This window comes from Phaethon aethereus (assembly GCF_964289735.1).
Source record: "Phaethon aethereus genome assembly, chromosome: 6".
In the NCBI taxonomy this organism is placed as follows: Eukaryota; Metazoa; Chordata; class Aves; order Phaethontiformes; family Phaethontidae; genus Phaethon; species Phaethon aethereus.
This window is the reverse complement of record NC_138580.1, coordinates 19,412,874-19,432,065: the sequence shown is the minus strand read 5'-3', so window position 1 is coordinate 19,432,065 and position 19,192 is coordinate 19,412,874. Positions and strand designations below refer to the sequence as shown.

Genomic DNA, 19,192 nt, shown 5'->3' with positions numbered 1-19,192 from the left:
AGAGAGCTAGCACAAAAGTAATAGATAATAAGCTTTAACAAACCTGTCTGGTTTCTCCAACTCAGACTCTGGAGGCTTGCAGTTTAAGATTCAGAAGTCCTGCTGAAAAACCAAGTGCCAAAAGCTGCTCCACAGTGAGTGCTCAATCAGGGCTCCATCAGGATCTTCTACAAAAAGATGAAAACCAAACCAATTTGCATGTGAGCACTTTTAAAACACCACTTGGAATTTGCTGCTTTATCAACCTACTTTTTGGATTACACTCTGCAGCTGAAGTATTTCACAAAAAAACACAGAAATATTTGATGCTGTTGAAAAGATTGCAATAGTAAGGTTTTCATACGGTAATAAATAATAACGTAACTTAATTATATACCCCTGAAATGTCTGGAAAGGGATGGTTTAGAAATCATTAGGCAGAAGCACAAGTTAAACTTAAAGAAATAACCTAAGTGGGCTGGGGGGAAGACTGACCGATGTATGCAGACAGGAGGTGTCCAACAGCACACCTACAATTACCAGTATACCTCCACATATGAATCAAGAAAAATGGGGGAAAGCTTAAAAGTCTGACTACCAAAATCCCTGATGCATTCAAGTCATGTATTGGCTTTGGTGTACAAACATGTACTATAGACCAAAACACTAAACACGGGAGGGAACTGATGAAGAAAGCATTGTCTTCAGAGACTGAGCCATGGAGCACCAACACCTCTGCCAACTAACTTCGAAGCAGAGCCTGAGCCAACACTTCTATAAAGGCAGGGTGAGCACTGGAAACTTGTAGCATATGCTGCTATTTACATAACTAATTGTAGCATGCACAGTCAAAAAACAGCCTCTAGCTTTAGCATATACATGCAAAATAATTGATTTTATTACGTACAGAAAATTAGAAACTGTCAGAAACAAAGCCACTAGTAACAGCCGTGAGGAAGAATTTAGAAGATGCATCTCCTAGACTGCAGAGGCTAGTCTTCACACAGTTGTGTGGTTTACGGCTAGAATATAAATCTAGACAAGATTCAATGACAGCTGATACCCTATGCAAGCTTTCAGTAAAACTGACATACACACACCATAATCTGATTGTGGAGACACTCAAGAAAAATCTTCCCAGTCTCAGACAAGCCGTGGTTTGTCACTGCAGGCACTGTAATACAAGATGAAACATTGCAAAGGATATTGCAAACAGAATAAGAATACACCAAAAAATGGAAGAAAAGTGTAATGGCATAGAATAAAAGCACTAGTTGAGTTGCTCCTAAATCTCTGATGAAAAATAGGACACCAAGATGTGGAAAAATACAGAAGGACTAAAGCTGCATTATAGTGTCTACTTTTCTGCAAAAAACAAAACCAAAAAACACCCTAAAATGCATAAAACTCAAGATTTCTCAGGCAAAACTGAGAGTTTGTGTAAACTAGGAAAAAATGCATATTGGTTCTAGAATATTCTCTTATTAGTCAGAAATAACATTATTTGAGACAACATTTAATCCTAGCCATGACATACTTATTCTCACAATCACACAATAGACTAGAATTTGTTACAAGTTTAAATATTTTTATAAAAGAATTCATTTTAAACAGGTTATTTTAAGATATCCTCTGGCCAGGAATCTTTTGGAAAATGGTGTTAACATTGGAGGAAAAAAAAAATAAACGCTATAAAGAATAAAGCTTAGATCAACAGAGGCCACATAAATTATACTGCAACATCCATAAAACTAGGAGTTCATCTGTTACATGCTACTCCAGAAAAAAAAACTCAGGAACAGACATCCTGGTTATGCAACTACAAATGCTAAAAATATTTACATTGTAGATTCTTATAAAATGTGTCATGTTAAATGTTTTGTATGAGTTAAACCCTTTACAATCACAAGAACCTGTATGTAAACATAAATTTAAAAGTTTGGGTACAAAAGAGAGCAGCCTTCCATGAATCTCATCCTCTTCACTAATCCTGAGCAAGACTTTCCTTGTTTAAGCATCCTCCACAGAAGGAGTTAAAGGAGAGAGCATTTGTCTGCATGCTCAAGCTCTAAACAGAACAAGCCACGGAGGAGCCAGTGAAGTGCCTCCCCAGTAAGGAAAAGGATGGAGGAGAGCAAGACAGAGGCTGGAGCTCATGGCAAGCTTTGAAGATCTACCAGGGGAAGGAGACCAGAGGCTACTTGGGGACTACTGGTGTATTTGCATCAGCTTGGAGCTCTGCTGCTTCATCACCCACAAATACAGCAATGCATGCATTACCCAGAACAACTCTCCGAGGGCAGGTTTCGGGTTATAGATAAGCCCATCTCACACTTACCTGCCTGTGAAAGGGATCGCCAGCTTCCTGCAGTCCTGCCCTTGCACCCACCAGCCTGGCAGCTTTTCCCATGCTATAGCACCATCACCATCACCACCCAAGTGACTTCCGAGAGCTGAACTGACAGCAAGCCAACCCTTGTGAAAAGGGCTGCGTACACAGAACTACACTTGAAATCTCCTAGATCCTTATCCTGAGGCAGCTGTAGATAACAAAATAAAGTCTAAATTAAATATAATTACTGTTTAGCACAGCGTGTCTTTAGCACAGGCACTGCCCTTGTCCCTCTATAGCTGGGAAATGTGACCACAGTGACAGAGCTGCATTTTAATTACCAAGGGAAAAAGAAAAACCACCCCAAACCCCACAACAGATAACACTGTTAAAGCAAAACAGACTTAGGCCCTGATCCTGCAAAGACTGATGTGCACATACATGCTAAACTTTACGCTGTCACAGGGCAGCTATAATGTATTTGGAAGATAAAAATATACTGCTAATGGACTACTGTGGGGTTTGGCCTTTTAGGTTACATCTGTTTAAATGGCATACGGGGAAATACATTCCTGAATGTAACATCCACACGTTGTTACACTAAATTTTTGTGTTAATTTTTAAAGGCCCATTTTTCATTTCTGTCGTTACACTTCACATTACATTAGTTTACAGCTACTTATACAAATGAATCAGTCTTCCCTATGTAATTTAAATTTTTAAAAACATTTTAAAAAAATATCATTTGTATCAATGACCAGAGAGAAGTTATAAGTGAACAATATATGTAAACACAACAACTGAAACACTGAAATGTGTAAAAATACAATACTGAATGTTAACATCAGAGATGTTTTATTGTATTTAACACAAAGGAAAAATACCTACACTAGATAAGACTGAAAAAGATTTGGACATTACAAAATTCCAGACACATATAAGAAGAACTGAAAATACCCAATTAATTTCCTTCCATTCAACTTCTGAACTTTTTTTTTTATATTAAAGGAATACAGTTGGCCTAAGTATTGCTCCTAAAAAGGGACAAATTCTTGGATAACACACACCGATCAAACTGGGTTTCATTTACTCATGAAGACAATTAAAGCATCAAAATCAGCCTTGACAATAAGCAGAAATGAAGCTTCAATTATTCCTATAATCTAAACAGAGAGAAATAAAAATGTAAGTACAGTAAGAAATCAGTTGATGTTTTTATAATTATTTTAACACAGGAGAAACAAATATGCATATCGAATTAATACTTGGCCCTATTCATTCCATCAAACAGCACCTGCTTTGGATAGTATCTAAACCACAAGAGGAAACAATCATGTGATACAAATCAGTATTGAACCACTGAAGCCAATGAATGCCATAATTGTACACCAGTTGAGGATTTAATCCACGCTATTCTGACCCCAATTCTGCAACAAATACCAGTCCTCAATGAGTACCTGAAACAACTGCTCGACAATGCGCCCAAGAATAAAATTGTAATAAGTGTGGAAATCATTTAGAACCACAAGCACTGGAGATTTTTCAGTGAGATTTTCATCATTTGTGAACACAGGCTACTAAACCACTCAGGGACTTTGGAAAAATGCTCCTACCCCTCCTCACCTGGGGTTTCAATAGGGAATTCAGGAACTGACAATAGAAAGCAAAACCTTTTAGCTCTTATTCAATACTTTGCATCTATATTCAAGTGAAATGGTCCCTTCTCCTAATGCAAGAGTAAACTAAGCTACCAGAAGAGAGCTTACACCAAGCTTAGACTAATAGGTACGTACAAAATCATCGTCCTTTAGAAGCACAGTGGTAAGGTGGTGGCAACGCGGGGAGGGGGGAAATGCTTTAAAGGTTTACTGAAGGGGCATGTAGCATTGGGAACAGTTACTTCTTTGTGTTACTGCACCGCAGATCTAAAGTAGTAAGATGTAGGCACTGACCGTAGAGCAACAGGCGAGACGAGAGGTGCTGCTGCCAGGCCCTCGGGTGGGATTCCCGGGTGATACGGGGTGAGCCCCAACTTCCCCAGGGGCAGAGAGCAACCACCATATTTCCTCAGTGTCTCCAGCAGGAGGTCTATGGAAGACAGAGATGTGACAGTCTAGTTGTAGTCGACTCCTGATAAATAATGCCTCCCCTTCAGCAAACATTTCCACAAAGGTAAATAAGCTGTAACCAGGGTATTAATCAATCACCAAAAGCATTGCTTAGTTTAGATTTATGATTTCAGTTTAATTCTCTGTGGGTGGGTGTCTCCATCTAAACTAGGACACCTTTCAGCAACCTAAAATTTCTCTCAACTCAAAAATATTGGTGTTGCTCTCTCACCCTTAAGTCCCCGACCAGTATTATCTGCTTCTTGGATAAACAGAAGCAGACAATGTGTAACTAAATATACAAATCAAGGAAGAAGCCTATTTACAAAAATTAATTCCATAGCATGGCCCATAGAAATTAAGATGTGACTTACAGAAAGTTTAAATTATATGTCAGTGCCATCACTTAAAAAAAAAATTACCCAAACAAGCCAAAGAAAAAATATTACAAATGATTGAAGTGGGAGCTTGGATGATGCACTTTGGTAACTCATCAATGCAGTGTTTCTACTATATTAAAAAAACAAACTATTAAGTGTATTCTAAATCAGTCAGTCACTTCAAGGTACACGACTATCACAATTATTGAAAAAGGCCTTGATCCTGAAAACATTTATGTCTGTGAATTTTTAGACAAGTGAATAGTCTTTGTAGGACTGACCTTTTACTTTACGTTGTTCACACATATGAACTCGCATGCACGATCAGAGACTAAGGCAGGAATACACATTTACAAGCTATCAACTTTTTACCTAAAATGTCTCTTAAAACAGATTCAAAGTCATTACCAGCTGTTTCTTATTTAAACTTAAGAAATAAATGCTTGTTAATATCAGTGTAATAGTATAGTTTTACACAGAAGTAATGTACCTGAAGTTTTTACCCATTCTGCCTTCAGTTTTTAAAAGAAAAAAAAATTACAATTTACCTAAAAAGTCAACTTAAGATCAGCACGATCATTCATACTCTTATCAGCCTCTCAGTGTCGGAAACACTGCAACTGTGAGAAATTGCAATGGTAGCATGAATAAAACATCACAGATTTTATTGTGTAATATATTTTATAAGGCCAAAAGTTACATCTAATCAGCAATGGCAGCCTTGGATCTTTATGAATTAATGATTTCTACACCTGTAAGAAGGAAAATACTAGGTATGCTCAAAAATTAAGGAGAGTTTTTATATATACATATACACAAACACACTTCAACCAATACATATTCTTTTCAGATATACATATTTGAACAAATGGGCAGCTTTCAAGTGATCAGACTCTGAAACAACAGTGCTTTTGTTTGTGCATTCCCAGATTAATATGCATTCAGATAAATGCATGAAATGTTCTCACTAAGCTGTGCGGCTCTCTAGACCTACCACAAATATATTACATCTATTTAGCTGGAAAGAACGGGGTACTGAATGCAGTTTGCTGCCTTCCGTCTACTTATCACTCTGCTATTTTAATTTTTTTCTTTGACTTTGCCCCCGTATCTTAGCAAGTGACATACTCCCCACTGGAGACCACAGTCATGAGTCTATGATTCTATGATTCATGACAAGTTTGAATACTTAAAATAAAAACTTGTGTCCATTCTGCACAGAAGCAGTACCTGGAAAGCATACTTTCATGCAAAATCCTTTTTTCTGCTTTTCCCAATACACAGACATTCTTTTTTTGTATCACAGCAATTTTAAAATTGTCCTATGTAATTTAAATAAGATTTCAAAAAACAGTGAACTTTTACAGGGATAAACCAGAACATTTCCAGCTGACAAAGTAATTTGCTAGGGACATGCAAAGCACCTGAAAACACAGACTGCAAATAAAACCATTTTAACTATAGCAACAGCACTCACTGCATAATGTTATAAGGAAAATTATGCAATAAGGTCTCTTATCAGACTTACGAAAATTCAGATTTATGCCAGTTGGGGGGGGAGTTTTATAAAAATCATTGTTCACCACATCTCCCTTGAGCACTACCTAGGGGAGGGGAGTGATGACCAGACAGCGAAAATTAAGAAGAACGTGTCCCACCTTACGCCTATTCTGCCAATCTGTTGCGGTTGTTCTTCTAGCTCCATAGGTTTACATGAGAAATTTTTTTTTCTGACAAGTAATACAAGACAGATTCTTGCCTTCTTAGGATCTTGCAATCTAGTTTAGACATAGCACGTCAAATGGTGATGAAAGAAGGTTAGGGTGGGTTTGAAAAGATGAGGATTCCAACAGTAAACGATGCAGAGACATCAGTTTGGTAATGTACACATGTTTTGCATGATTCATTGGACCAAAATGGCCAAAGGAACTTAAAAAGCTGTCAAAGGCATCTTTACCTCTGACCTACCTAGTCATCCATCTGCTTCCTCATACTGTCAATCAAAACACTCCCATCCTTATCACTATTCTATTACACACATTTTCCACAACCATTTCTCCTCCAGCTCTTAAAAAATATCTTAGCAAACATTTCAATCAGTCATTAAAAACCTTGTTAAAATATGCAATGTGTCATCAAATATGCAGAGCATACTCGTGCAGAATCTGCAAAGCGTAAATCTCTGTATTACATTTTATATAGTATTAATGTGAAACATCGTGGAAAGTATTACCAATAATAAATTTGAATTACTTTCTAAGGATTGTCTCTTTCGGAGCTTGATTTTGTGTTATATCCAATAAAGCAAAGAAAGGGCAACTGAATAGATTATTCTACACAATAAATAAATTAAAAGTCTGTTCAGCACGCCTAGAATAATAATACAAATTATACTTAATGTAAAATTCATGCAATTAGCTGCTGGTCTAACTAATTCATACACGGGGTTTTTCCTCGACTAAGCTGAGCGCACTGCAAGTATATTACCGTTTACATACACCGGGTCAAAACCTGCATGTTCGATCCTAGGTGAACGCAAACATTTTAATCTGTCAGTAAACATGTGTTTAGCAGATACACAGGCGCTCCTCTAATAATAATAATAATCTAAAAAAATTATAATAGCAACAAAGTGACCTACCGACGAGAAATAGCCTTTTTTACTTCTGCAGCCCTTATCTCTTCCAACCTCTCGCAGAAATAGTTATGGAATTATAACACCCTGCCGAAATAGTTATGGAATAACATTAACCACTCAGGCTCAGGAAAGGATTTTGTTCAGACCTGTCACACGTTACGTATTTACTGCAGACCCGCTGGATAACCCCCCCGAACACCGCCTAGCAAAACCACTCCCGACCAGCGCTCTGCCCGAGGTGCCGCGTGCCGGCGGAGCCCCTGCCCCGCCGCGGCGCCGGGCTCCCCTCGCCGCTGCCCGCCGGGGAGCGCCGCTCTGTCCCGCTCCCGTCGCTTCGCCCTCTCGGGGGGCAACGCAGCGGGACAGGCAGCGGCAGGAGGGGCGGCAAGGGCAGCTATTGCTGACCGAGAGCGCGGAAGGAAGGCCCAAAACACTTCATTTTCCAGAGCCTTGCTCCGCCGGGTACGGGAAGCACCGGGACAGCCCCTGAGCGCGCCGCTGAAGGGGGCAGCCGGGGGCCCGCGGCGGGGCAGAGAGGCGCGGGCGATGCGCAGGGGAACGCGGGCGGCACCGCTGCCTCCGCCGCTCGGTACGAGGCGGCCAGCAAGGCTGCGCTCCCCCCGCCGCCCCGGCCGCCCGCGCTTCCCCGAAGGGCCCCCTCCCGCCTGGCGGCCCAGGCCGCCCTCCCCTCCCGGGGCGGGGCACTGCCCCCCACGGCCCCTCTCCGGGCGGAGGGGGACCCGCCGCACCGCGGACGAGGGCGCCCCGAGGGCCGCGCAGCCCCCACCACCGCCGCCACCGCCCCTGGACAGCACCGTGAGCCCGACGGCAACCGCGGGGCGGGCGCCGCCACAGGACCGCGGCCCGCGCTCCCCTCGCGCGGCGCGTGCCGCTGCAGGCGGCGGAAGCACTGGGGGCGCGAGGCCCTGCTCAGGTGGAGCCCTGCGCCCGGGGCGGGGGGAGGGGAGCGCAGCCGGGCTGCCCCTTGTCGGCACCGCGACCGGACAAAACCACCACGGCGGCTCCGCACCCGCGCATCCGCCGCCGAAGAATCGAGGCTAGAACTGGCCTTTTACCCCACGCACACCCGCGCGCCCCGACCCTGCCAGGTGCCGGGGGATGGCGCCTTTCCTAAAGCCTCCGGGGAGGTAGTTTTTAAGGAGGGAGGGGGCAGCATCACCAGAGAGTGGGCAGAGGAAGAGGTGGTGCCGGGGGGGGGTTGGTCGGCCGCTCCTCCGCTCCCGGGGAAGGCTGCTCCTCCGCAAGGGCACCCGGCCCGGCCGGGCGCCGCGCGGGGCACCTCCAGTGCGACCCCCGCCCCGGGGAGGCGGCGGGCGGGCAGCGCGGCGTCCCTCGCCTCTGCTCCGCCCGCAAAGGCAGCCCTCCCCTCCCCGCCGGGCACCGCTCCCGCCTGCGAAATGCCGGCAGGGTTTTTCAGCGTCAAGGACGGGGATAATTATAAACCGCTCAAAACCCGACGGGGTTTCATCGCCCTCGTTCTCCGACTGCAAACCTCCACGCCTGGCCACGCGGGCACTCCCTCTCCCCCACGATCCCCCACTCCGCAAAAACCAGACAGCGGCTGGGCGAGGGGGCCAGCCCGGCAGGCCGGGAGAGGTGCGCCCTCACCGTGGCCTTGCCCAGTTCCCTGCTTGCAGAAGTGCTTTCCGACACGGCGTTAACGTCTTGCCAGGTTTATTTTACTTGTTATACACAGACGATACAAACGGGCAAAAACCGAAACATTTCTCAAGGGAGCATGTACTGGTATAAATTATTCAGTTCCACAGACGTAACAGAACAAATATAAAAATCACAACATTCGATTTACAGAAGAGTCAAAAATATACACACGTTTATGACCCTGAATTTCTATTAGGAAATTTCCCCATCGAGTGTAATCTAGACTGAATATTTAGCCTGATGCATATTTCAGTTTGTAATTGTGTTTGTTTTTCCATATAAAAATGCATTAATTGTATAGATTTGCTACTAAAATTCGAAGACTTACTATTCTGCTTCGCCGGGGGCGGGGAGACCTGGAGGGATATTAGTTCTCCTTCATTAACATAATAAGAGGCTTACAGGAAAGATCGCTCTTACTTTCGGTGTGCATTTGATTCCCCACGAAGTCAGACCTCGGTTAGCTACTTTATGAAAAAGTCAATTCCAAAACTAAATGCAGTAAAATATACAACTCACAATTCATCTTCACTGGACTACACTATGGTTACCAACAATTCAGTCGTCTATATCTTTTTTCTTTTTTTTTTTTTTTTAGATTATTCATTACAAAGATTTACAGCGATATAAAGAAAGAGGGGAAAACTGCAAAGAAATTTGAAAAGAGTTTATCAGCATATTTGGCACCTGCAGGGACCAGTAATGGATTTGGCACTTGGGGGCGGGGGAGAATACCACAAAATAGTAATATTGCTGATGTCGAGCTATTCCTTTTAAAGAAAAATAGAGAGGCAGTTAATTTTGCTTTTGGAAGGCGTCATGCTACTTTAATCGACTTTCCTACCAGACGTTATTTCTGCTCTTTTGAAGGGAAAGCTGCGCTATTCCTTAGCTGTGTTAGCCCAGGGCACAGCGTAATTATTTCATGCGAGGAATTGCAGAGAAAGTGAGAAACCCATTACTCGCTGCTACAGCTCTGGACCGCTCTGCACTTCCAGAGGCATTTAGGAAGTGTTTACCTGGGGAGGGGCAGAGGGAAGATGGAGCAAAGGGAGTGGTGTAAAGAAATTTAAACAGGATCTAAGTTTTGTGACTTAACAATGGAAACAAAACAAAAAAAAAATCCAAACAAGTAAGAAAGAAACAGAACCAAAGAAAAGTAATCGGTTACGATAAATTAAATACTATGTACAGGCATTTCACAGGCTCTTTTTTCCCCACTACGACTGTTATCCCCCAGTATCCATCCGTGGTAAAAGGAAGGAAGCGCTGTACGGTTTCGGAGAGTCTAAGCATCCTACTTATCGGTGGGTTTGGCAGCGGCGGTGCCCCCCGCGCCCCGGGGCGCCGCCGGGCCGAGCGGGGAGCGGGGCGGGGGGGCGGCGGCAGCCGCGGCTCTGCCTGCCTGCCGGGCCGGGGTGCGGAGGGGGCAGCTAGGGGCGGGGGTCAGTGCGCTAGCTCGGAGGAGTTATTGTGCAAAAGGGCGGCGGGGCCGGGCGAGCCGCGCCTAGCTGTGCGAGTAGAAGCCGTAGTAGCCGATGTCCTTGGCGCAGGTCTTTTCGCAGTCCCGCTGGGTGAGCACCTCGCTCTTGAGGGGCGAGGAGCTCTCGGACACCGGGGTGTCCGAGGGAGAGATCCGCCTCCTTTTGGCCTGCTCGTAAATCCCAGAATCGGTGGAGTCGATGGACTTAATGGACGACGGCGTCTCGATCCAGCTGGAGTCGGACAAATCTTTGGGCTTGGAGTCCTCGGCGCCCGGCAAGGGGGACCGCTCGGGGGCCAGGCTCTCCGCCTCCTCCCCCAGGTAGGGGTTCCCGGCAGCCATGCGCGCCGCCGCCGCGCTGTTGGGCCAGCAGGAGAGCACGGAGCCCGACTTGCTGCAGTACTGCGGAGGGCTGCGGGCCCCCCAGCCCGAGGGGTCGGCGTAGTAGCCCAGCGGCCGCCCGGCGCAGCCCGCTGCCTGCAGCGGCAGTGCCTTGACGCCGGCGGCCGCGTAGGAGAGCAGCGTGGCCGCGTTGCCGGCGAAGTCGGTGGCCGTGTCGTAGGCGGAGGCGGCGAAGTCGAGGCGGTTGTTGGCGGGGGCGACGAACCAGCGCTGCGGCGAGGGGGCCCCCGGGTCCTCGGCTTGCTGTGGGGAGAGCAGCCCGTTGGTGTGGGGCACGCTGCGGTCGGCGCCGGGCCCCGGGCCGGCTCCTGCCCCGGGGTGGAAGCGGGACTTGGCGTAGTTACTCACGAACTGGTCCTGGAGGAAGGAGCCGGCCATGGCGTAGCGGGCCCCGGGCACGATCTGTGAGCGGGGCGAGTCGTTGGGGGAGGGCGTCAGCCGGTCCATGTCGCAGCCCGTGTAGATCCTGCCCAAGAGAAGGGGAGAGAGCTGGGTGTCCGCCGCAAGTCCGGCGCCCTCCTCGGCGCCGCACCCGGCCGGACCCCTCGGCGGAGCGGCGGGACGGACCCGGGGCCGCCCCAGCGAGCTCCTGCCCGGCCCGCGGTCCTGCGTCCCCTCTCCGCGCTCGGCCGCCGGCGCTAGGAGCGCCGAGGGCCTTAACACGAGGGAGGGAGAGGCCGGCGGGAGGCCGGGAGAGCGGATCCGTCGGATCCTTCGGCCGTTGACTGACAGGGCCGAGATCTCTTGCTCCGGGCCGAGCCCGGCAACCCAACGGCGTGAACTCCCGCGCAGTGACACAGTGACCGGTTCCGCCATATGTGCAACAGGCGAGCCGGGCATTTTCCGCGAACAGCTTGAATGGCAGACCACGGGATGATATCGGCTGTTTAACACTTATTATTGGGAGTCACAGACGAACCATCAACATTTTACAGCGTTTAAATTAAGCTAATCTTTAAACACCTACTGTAGGAAATGTAAAACGCATCCAGTGTTCCCTCCGTGGCCTATATATAATTCTCCCATGCTGGGCTGCAATTTGCGATTATAAAAACTTTAATGGATGAATAACTACTATCTGTATTTAATTCAGGCTAAAACTGTGCTTTAATTAACCCTCCACGCCTCCTAGAATTTCTTTATCCAAAATAAACTTGGCCCTTAAACAAATTCAACGTGCTAGACAACATCGAAGCTTCCTCCCCTCCCCCCTCCCGTCTCCTTTCAAGTGACGCCCTGTAAAGTTTTTTCCTGTTAAAAAGAGGGAAGGCACTTGTGGCTGGGGGCAAAGGCCACGCAGCCTTCCTAACGGCCGGGCACGGCTGCCGCCCTCAGTGGCACCAGGGCCGCCGCTCTCCTCCCGGCGGGAGCCCGGCTCCCCGCGCCCGTGGGGGGAGCAGGGCCTCGGGCCCCTCTCCCCGCGAGTTCGGGCCTCGGCGTCCTTGGGCCGCAGTCCCGCTTCGGGGGGGGGCTGGACCAGGCGCCGGAGACAGGCGCGGGCTGAGGCGCTGCTCGGGAGGCCGCTCCCCGCCGCAGGTTAGGGAGGGAAAGGGGGTTCCCCCTCTCCGAGACGGAGCCCCGTCCCGCACCCTCGGCGCTTGCAGCGGGGCGGCTGAGCTCCAAAGACCATCCCGCCCCGGGAGGGGCGTGTGGGGCCGCCCTGTGCCCCCAGACCCGCTGGTCCGGCACGGGCTGGGGAGGGGCTGCCGGGGCGGGCGGCGGGGTCGGGGACTGCTGCCCCCCGGGAGCCACACTTGGGGCACGGCCGGGCGGAGGCAGGACGGGGAGAAACCGTGATTAAAAGTTCGGAGGCTTTAGCTCCACCCAAAAGGAAGGAAAAAAAAAAATCCAGCCCCAGAGAAGAACAAAACGGGAGGAAGGCATTTTCCACGGGGCACCGGCTCTGCGCAACCCGGGGTTGCTCAAACCCAGCGGGCTGCTCGGGGACTGAGCCCGGGTGCTGCTTGCGGGGCCTCTTGCGCGCAAATGAAGCGCGGGCTTGGAGCGGGGCGCACAGATACGCGGCGGGAAAAACCGTCCGCACAAACCGCTGTAAGTCCCAAAGCTAGATGCGGGCTGAGGTGCGGGCGGCGCGGCCCGCGGGCGCGGAGGTGGCCGCAGGCTGCGCAGTGTTGCGTGGAGCCCAGCCGCGGGGATAGTCCCTCCGCGGCCGCGGCGCCGCCGCGGGAGCCTGCTAGTGCCTCCCCCACGGAGGGCTCTGGAAAAAACAGAGATGCCGCATTTCGGGGTGAAACGAAGCAACCTGCGTCCTAAAGCTTCCCCCCTTTGACACGTGTGTGCAGCCGGCAGAAGGGTAATAAAAATCCGTATACTTACGTGTCGTAATTGTCTCGGAAGCCTTTTGCGAAAGGGTTGTGGTCGATTTTCAGCTGTGTGATCTAGGGGAAGAAAGGATTAGAGAAAGCATGAAAAACAGACCCGACTGCAGCCAACGCATTTGTAGAAGGATGGAGCTTTACACTAGTCGATCGAATTGCCTTGAAAACATGAAAAGTAAAGCTTTGGCATCCTTACAGATACCACAGCCTAATTCTAAGATTTACTTTATTGCAAAAAAGTACGATAAAATTTAATATTTAAGCGCATGTTTTGGGACCTGTCAGTATTCCTACCGCATGGGTGCGAATATATTTTAACCCAGAAACGAGACAAAACCTACCGCAGAGCGGTGGCTGAGAGTTTACATTTGCATCGAGCAAAATGAAGCGAGAACGTGGACCGAACCGGCGCCATTTGAACGAGGGGGCAGGGGTCTGTGGCAATGCCAGACCACTCCGAAACGCCGCCGGGCATTAGCGAGCTTTTAATTTGAGGAAGTTGCTCCATCACCCCCGGCGCAATCAACGAGATGGTTAATTGATCTTTGCAGACTGGAAGCTGAAGCCAACAGCTTAACGGCTCGCTGAGCCCTTTCCGACTGGAAGGCTAACGCCCAGCGCCGCCGGGGGGTTCCCGCCCGCCCCGGCGGGGCTCCCGGGGCAAAGGCGGAGCGGGGCGCGCTTGGGGCTCGCTGGCCTCGGCCAGGGCAGGGTGGCACAAGGCGGGGGGACAGGGATCGCCATCTCCTGGTGCCGGAGAGCCGGGGGCGGGAGCGCAGAGGCCGGGCCGGGCCGGGCTCGGCGGGGCTGCCCTGCAAGGGAGCGCGGGCGACGGCGAGCGGGATAAACCGGGGAGCTCTTTACATCGGTGTTTTGGTAGGCGGTGACGGCTATGAACTGGGTCTCGGGGAAGGTGAAGGTCTGCACTCTGCCCGGCTGGTTGGTGTCCTCCGTCCCGTCTTCGTTCACCTCCACCACATGCAAGCGGGGCTGGTACTTGTGAAGGGACTGCAAAACCACCATCTGTCAGGCAGAGGAAAAGGAGGGAGGGGGACGCGGGAAGAGAAGGAAATCAGAGCGAGAAGGACGGGGAGAGCGGTGCCCGCGAGCGGCGAGGCGCCGTGCCGCCTTCCCGGGACCCCGCCGCACCGGGACGGCTGCGGGCTCCCCCGCTGCACCGGGCAGCGGTGTCAGCCCTGGCAACGCGCTCGGCATCGACGAGGGCCGTGGCGAAATGAACGGGAGGGCTTTTCCCCACTACACCCCTTTTATTTTCACCTGACGACAGGGTCTAAAAAAAAAAATTTATATATATATATACACGTCCTTGCGGGAACGGCAGGATTCTGCCTAAAGCAATAAAAATAAACCTGGCAGAGCGGCTGCGCTTCCCCCACTGACCTGCCCGTTATTGTTCGATGCTCCTTTATTGTTTGTAAGTTTTAGTTTCCCAAAGGAGATTTCCTGGCGCATCCAGTGGGCTCCCGTGTTGGGGGAGTCGGGGTGCATGTACACCCGGTTTCCTAAGCAAAACAACAAAAAACACAACCTCGTCACAGTTCTCGCGTATACACCGGTTCCGCCACTGCAGCAGCACACGGGGTCGAAGGACCCCGGTAAACTGAGCGGTATTGAACTGCCGAAATTCCCTTCATTTTAACGGACAAAGATTAAAACAGCATTCTCCGAACACCTTCTACTTTCTCCTCCACCCCCTTTTTTTTTTAAAAAAAAAAAGCCTCAATGGCCCATTCTTGTTCAAGAAGTCGCCAGCCAGAGCCAGTCCACAAAGGCTTTAATTAATCATTCTCACCTACATATGTGTCGGGAAAAGTGTTAATTGGAGGAACTTGCCTTGTACATTGGTGTCCGCCTTGCCGCAAGGAACCCATTTGCCTCCCTGAAATCTCCAGTGGTTGGGATCCGCCAAAATTACATCCACAAAAATATTGTAGTGAGCCGTGGGGTCGAGACCAGAAATATTAAAACTTAGGAAAGGGAACATGCGCCTATAAAAAAGGAAAGGAAAACAAAACCAAAAAAAAGAAGGAGGGAAAGCAAGCCACCGGCAGCGACAGGCACACGCGGAGGAACCCGCCCGTTGCGCTTTATCCTCACGGCTCCCGGGAGCGACCGGGAAATAAAAATCAGAAGAAACTCCCTCCCCGAAACGTCGAGCTTTCCGCGGGGAAGGGTGGGGGGCGGCGGGCGCGGGGACCCGCCGGCAGGCGGGCGGGCAGGGCTGCCCGCCGGGGACCGGCACCGGCGGCACAGGCACGGCGGGCTCCGGCGCCCAGCGCAGGGGCCCCGGCGGCGGGCGGCTCCCCCAGGGCGGCGGAGGCTGCGGGCGGCTGCCCCGGCGGCTCGGCCCCGACACCCGGCGAGGGTCCGCGCGGCGGCTTACCTCCCCTGCTTCGTGATGATCATCTCCGTCTGGTGCCGGTGAAATTTCAGCCAGAGTGGCCTGTTGCACAGGTAAACCTGAGCCTTGCCGGGAACCAGCCCCGGCTGGGTGGAGGAGAACTGGTAGAAAGGTGCCCCTTGGTAGGAATGGCCATACTGCTGGGGGTAGGGGTAGCCCGTCGCGGGGTAGCCTTGTGGAGAAGAGTTGGACAGGAGGCTGTTGTAAGCTCCGTTGGTGATCACAGGATGGTGAGCCATGTAGCGGCTGGGGCTGGCGATGGAGAAAGCTGGGTGAGCAGGTCCATGCTGGCTGGGGTAAGGGAACATGGTACTAGGAGCAGAGGCAGCAGACTGGGGCTGGCTGGACTGAGAGAGCAGATAGCGATCTGCAGCAGATCCATCGAAACTGTGACGAAGCTCAGAGACCCCGTCCAAGACGGGAGAGAGTTTATTTCTCTGGACGTCCCCTGGTGTGTCCTTGGAGTCAGGAAAATTGTCTGTATCTGACTGATTCGTCATCCCCCTGGTAATTTTTTTCAAAGGTGAACTTCTCTCCAGGTTGTCAGTGGTCGAGATAATGGGATGATCATGCAAGGCAAGCTCAGATCCGCCTGCATGTGGGTAACTGCTGCTCACATTGAGAAATTTCTTGGAGAGCATGATAGAGGGAGAAAGACAATGCTCCAGCTGCATAGCTCTAGCACCACAGTAATAACCCTTCAGTCCCTGGATCTGAAAGGGCTCCTTAGTATCAGAAGCTAGACATCCTGGGACCCTCACTAGACAGAAAGCACTTCATCCACCAAATGCTTCCCAAACGTTTGATTTACTTTTTTTTTTTTTTTTCCCCCTTCCCTTCCCTGGGAGGAGAGATTGGCCAATTGACACCATGCAGCAATCAGGAAAGACTCACTTTTGATCTTGCTGCTTGCGGAGAGGATGAAACGGCTTCTGCCATTGGTTAACCGCTGACAGTAATTTAATTAGATAGACATTAATTAGGATAATCACCTGGCTCCTGGTCGCGACGATCATGGCAAATTGAAGGAGATGATTTTATTGTGAGATAGAAGGAAGGGGGAAGGGAAGAGTGTGTTCGCTGTAAGAGCTCATTATTATGTGACCTTTCCAGCATTGGGGTTTTTAAAATTTGACTACAAAAAAAAAAAGGAAAATACATCAAAACCCCTGCGATTCCCCAAATATCACGCGCGTGTCCCTCACCTTTGTGTGTCGGGGAGGGTGCTGGGGGATTCGGGGACCGGCTGCGAGGGGAGGGCCGGGCTCACCAATTTGCCTCCGCTTTCGGGGCGCGCAGCCCCTCTCCCCCAGCTCCCGTGAGCGACACCCCCTCCCCGCGGCGCAACGCCCCCACCCCTTCCCACCCGTGCCTGCTTCGCGGGGGAAAAATACACGCTCGCTCCTCGCTGGCAGCGGCCGCGTATCATCTCTTTTAAGTCCTGAAATAATCATAAGCCGCGCAGCCCGAGTGCTCCTAATGTATTTGCCGCCGTGTTCGCGGGTTCTTCAGTGAATAAATATTTTATCCGGGAGCCGTACTGCGGGCGGGCAGCGCGAAGGCACGCGCCGCCCCGTCCGGCTGCCGGCTGCGCTCCGCCCGGTGCTGCCCGTGCCGCAGCGGGGCGGCAGCGCCGTTGCGGCAGGCGCCCCCCCCCCGCCCGGCCTCGACCGGGGGCAGCGAAGCCCAAACCGCCGGGGTGCTGCAGCGGGAACCGCCGGCACCCTCCGCCCGGGGGCGGCTGGGCCAGAGCGGCGGGCCCCGACGAGCCCCGGCCCCATCTCCGGCGGAGAGCGGCCCCTTTTGCGGGGGGGCCCGGCCGGAGGGGCCCGCCGCGCGAGCCTCGGGGGAACTGGAAGCGGGACCCCCCAGGGCGAGAAGAGGCGCCCGAAGAGTTCGGGCTTTCCACCCCCGCCGCTGCCGAGCGCCAGCCCCAATTTCCCCTCCTAGGCGAGCGTGTGCGTTTTTAAAAGCACCGTTTTTCTGCCCAGGGAGGAGCTGGCCCGTTTTTCTTAGTGTTTTCCCCTTAGCGGTTTGGACTTAAGGTATTTTACAGACCGTGTCTCTCTCCAGGTGACATCAGCAGCCGGCTTCAGATTCCACTGGGAGGTAACACGGCCTGGACCACGGCACAACGAAACCAAGACCAGCGGATAATCGGCTGAAGCGGGGCTGAAACTTTGCAAACTCAAATCCAGGAAAGACTCAAACGAGGATGACTTGTCAGAATGTGCGTTTCAATGCTCTCAAATCCCACGGCCTTTATTTTTCTGTTGCTTAACTATGTGCTGATGGGGTGGTTTGGTGTTTCACAGAAGCTGGCATATACACACACACACACTCTCTGCAAAGAAATTATTCAAATAAAATAATTTAGGAAGCAAAAAAGCAAACAGTTCACTGTTTTACTCGCCATCAGGCAGCACCACACACACAACTTTCCACGCTACACCTTTTCCTCCCTGTGCTAAGAAAAGAGTTTTATTAATATCAGTTCTATCTAATGTTTCCGAGGGTTGTTTCAGCATCGTGCTTGCCCTTCCCTTTCCCTGCTTGAAACCCCCAAAAAGGTTTAGATAGGCAGGAGATGGGTCAAAACCACAGATAAACCCTGGGAAATGCTGCCCTGAATTATGGAGCTACACCCATATAGATGCGGAGCTGCAATGAATTCAGTGGTACACTGCCAATCACATGGAAGTGCTAATATATGCCAAAAATCTTCAGCGCACAACTCCTAAACTGGTATAATAGGGGGATATGCAATGGCAGGTGGTGTTCTAGAATCGTCATGGAAAGGAGGAGAGAGGTTTGCTAATACAATATGCTCATCCTTCATGCTGACAGGTGACAAGGGGTCAAGCTGCTAATGAAGGTCTGCTCCATTGCAGCTGCAGGCTCAGAAGGTGGCTGCTTGAAACCTCTTTCTTTCTTCCTCCAAGACAGTACATAGGCTGCTGCTTTTCAGGTTACTGCATGCTCATATTCTTCCAAATCCTCTGCATAGCTCCTAAAGAACTGGACAAAGTGAGGAAAGATGCCCCCAGAAACAGCCTTCTGATAATTCATGAAACATCTCGGCAAATGGAAAATTGTGCCTCCAAGTCAAACTGGAGAGTGGAAAGAAAGCAGGGTACCACAGCACAAGCTCATACTATGGGAGACCTGCATCTCCAGCAGCCTCCCTTCAGCTACCCTCTGCAAGATGTAAATTTGTCAAAATTAATTTAGAATATGCAAGACTCACTGGTTTGTCTCCTGCTTACACCGGCCTTTCACACATGTACACTGTAGCACCACAATAGCTCCTCTCCTGTTCTGCAGTGCCACGTTGCCCACGACCTGCCAAACTATGTCTCCCTCGTGGCGTTACGCGTGGGAGCAGATGGGGGGGATGCAGAGCCTCGCTGGCAGACAAGCCCCCGA

At 50.3% G+C, this 19,192-nt stretch overlaps 1 protein-coding gene across 1 annotated transcript; it reads right to left on the bottom strand.

The window, feature by feature from the left end:
- Nucleotides 1-9,338: 9,338 nt before the first annotated feature.
- On the bottom strand, nt 9,339-18,073 carry TBR1 (T-box brain transcription factor 1). Its single transcript, XM_082001813.1, has 6 exons — nt 15,749-18,073; nt 15,199-15,353; nt 14,746-14,867; nt 14,209-14,367; nt 13,343-13,404; nt 9,339-11,471 (listed from the first exon to the last, which is right to left on the bottom strand). Exons 1-6 carry the CDS (start codon nt 16,438-16,440, stop codon nt 10,628-10,630), a joined length of 2,034 nt encoding a protein of 677 aa, XP_081857939.1. The 5' UTR covers nt 16,441-18,073; the 3' UTR covers nt 9,339-10,627.
- Nucleotides 18,074-19,192: the final 1,119 nt, after the last annotated feature.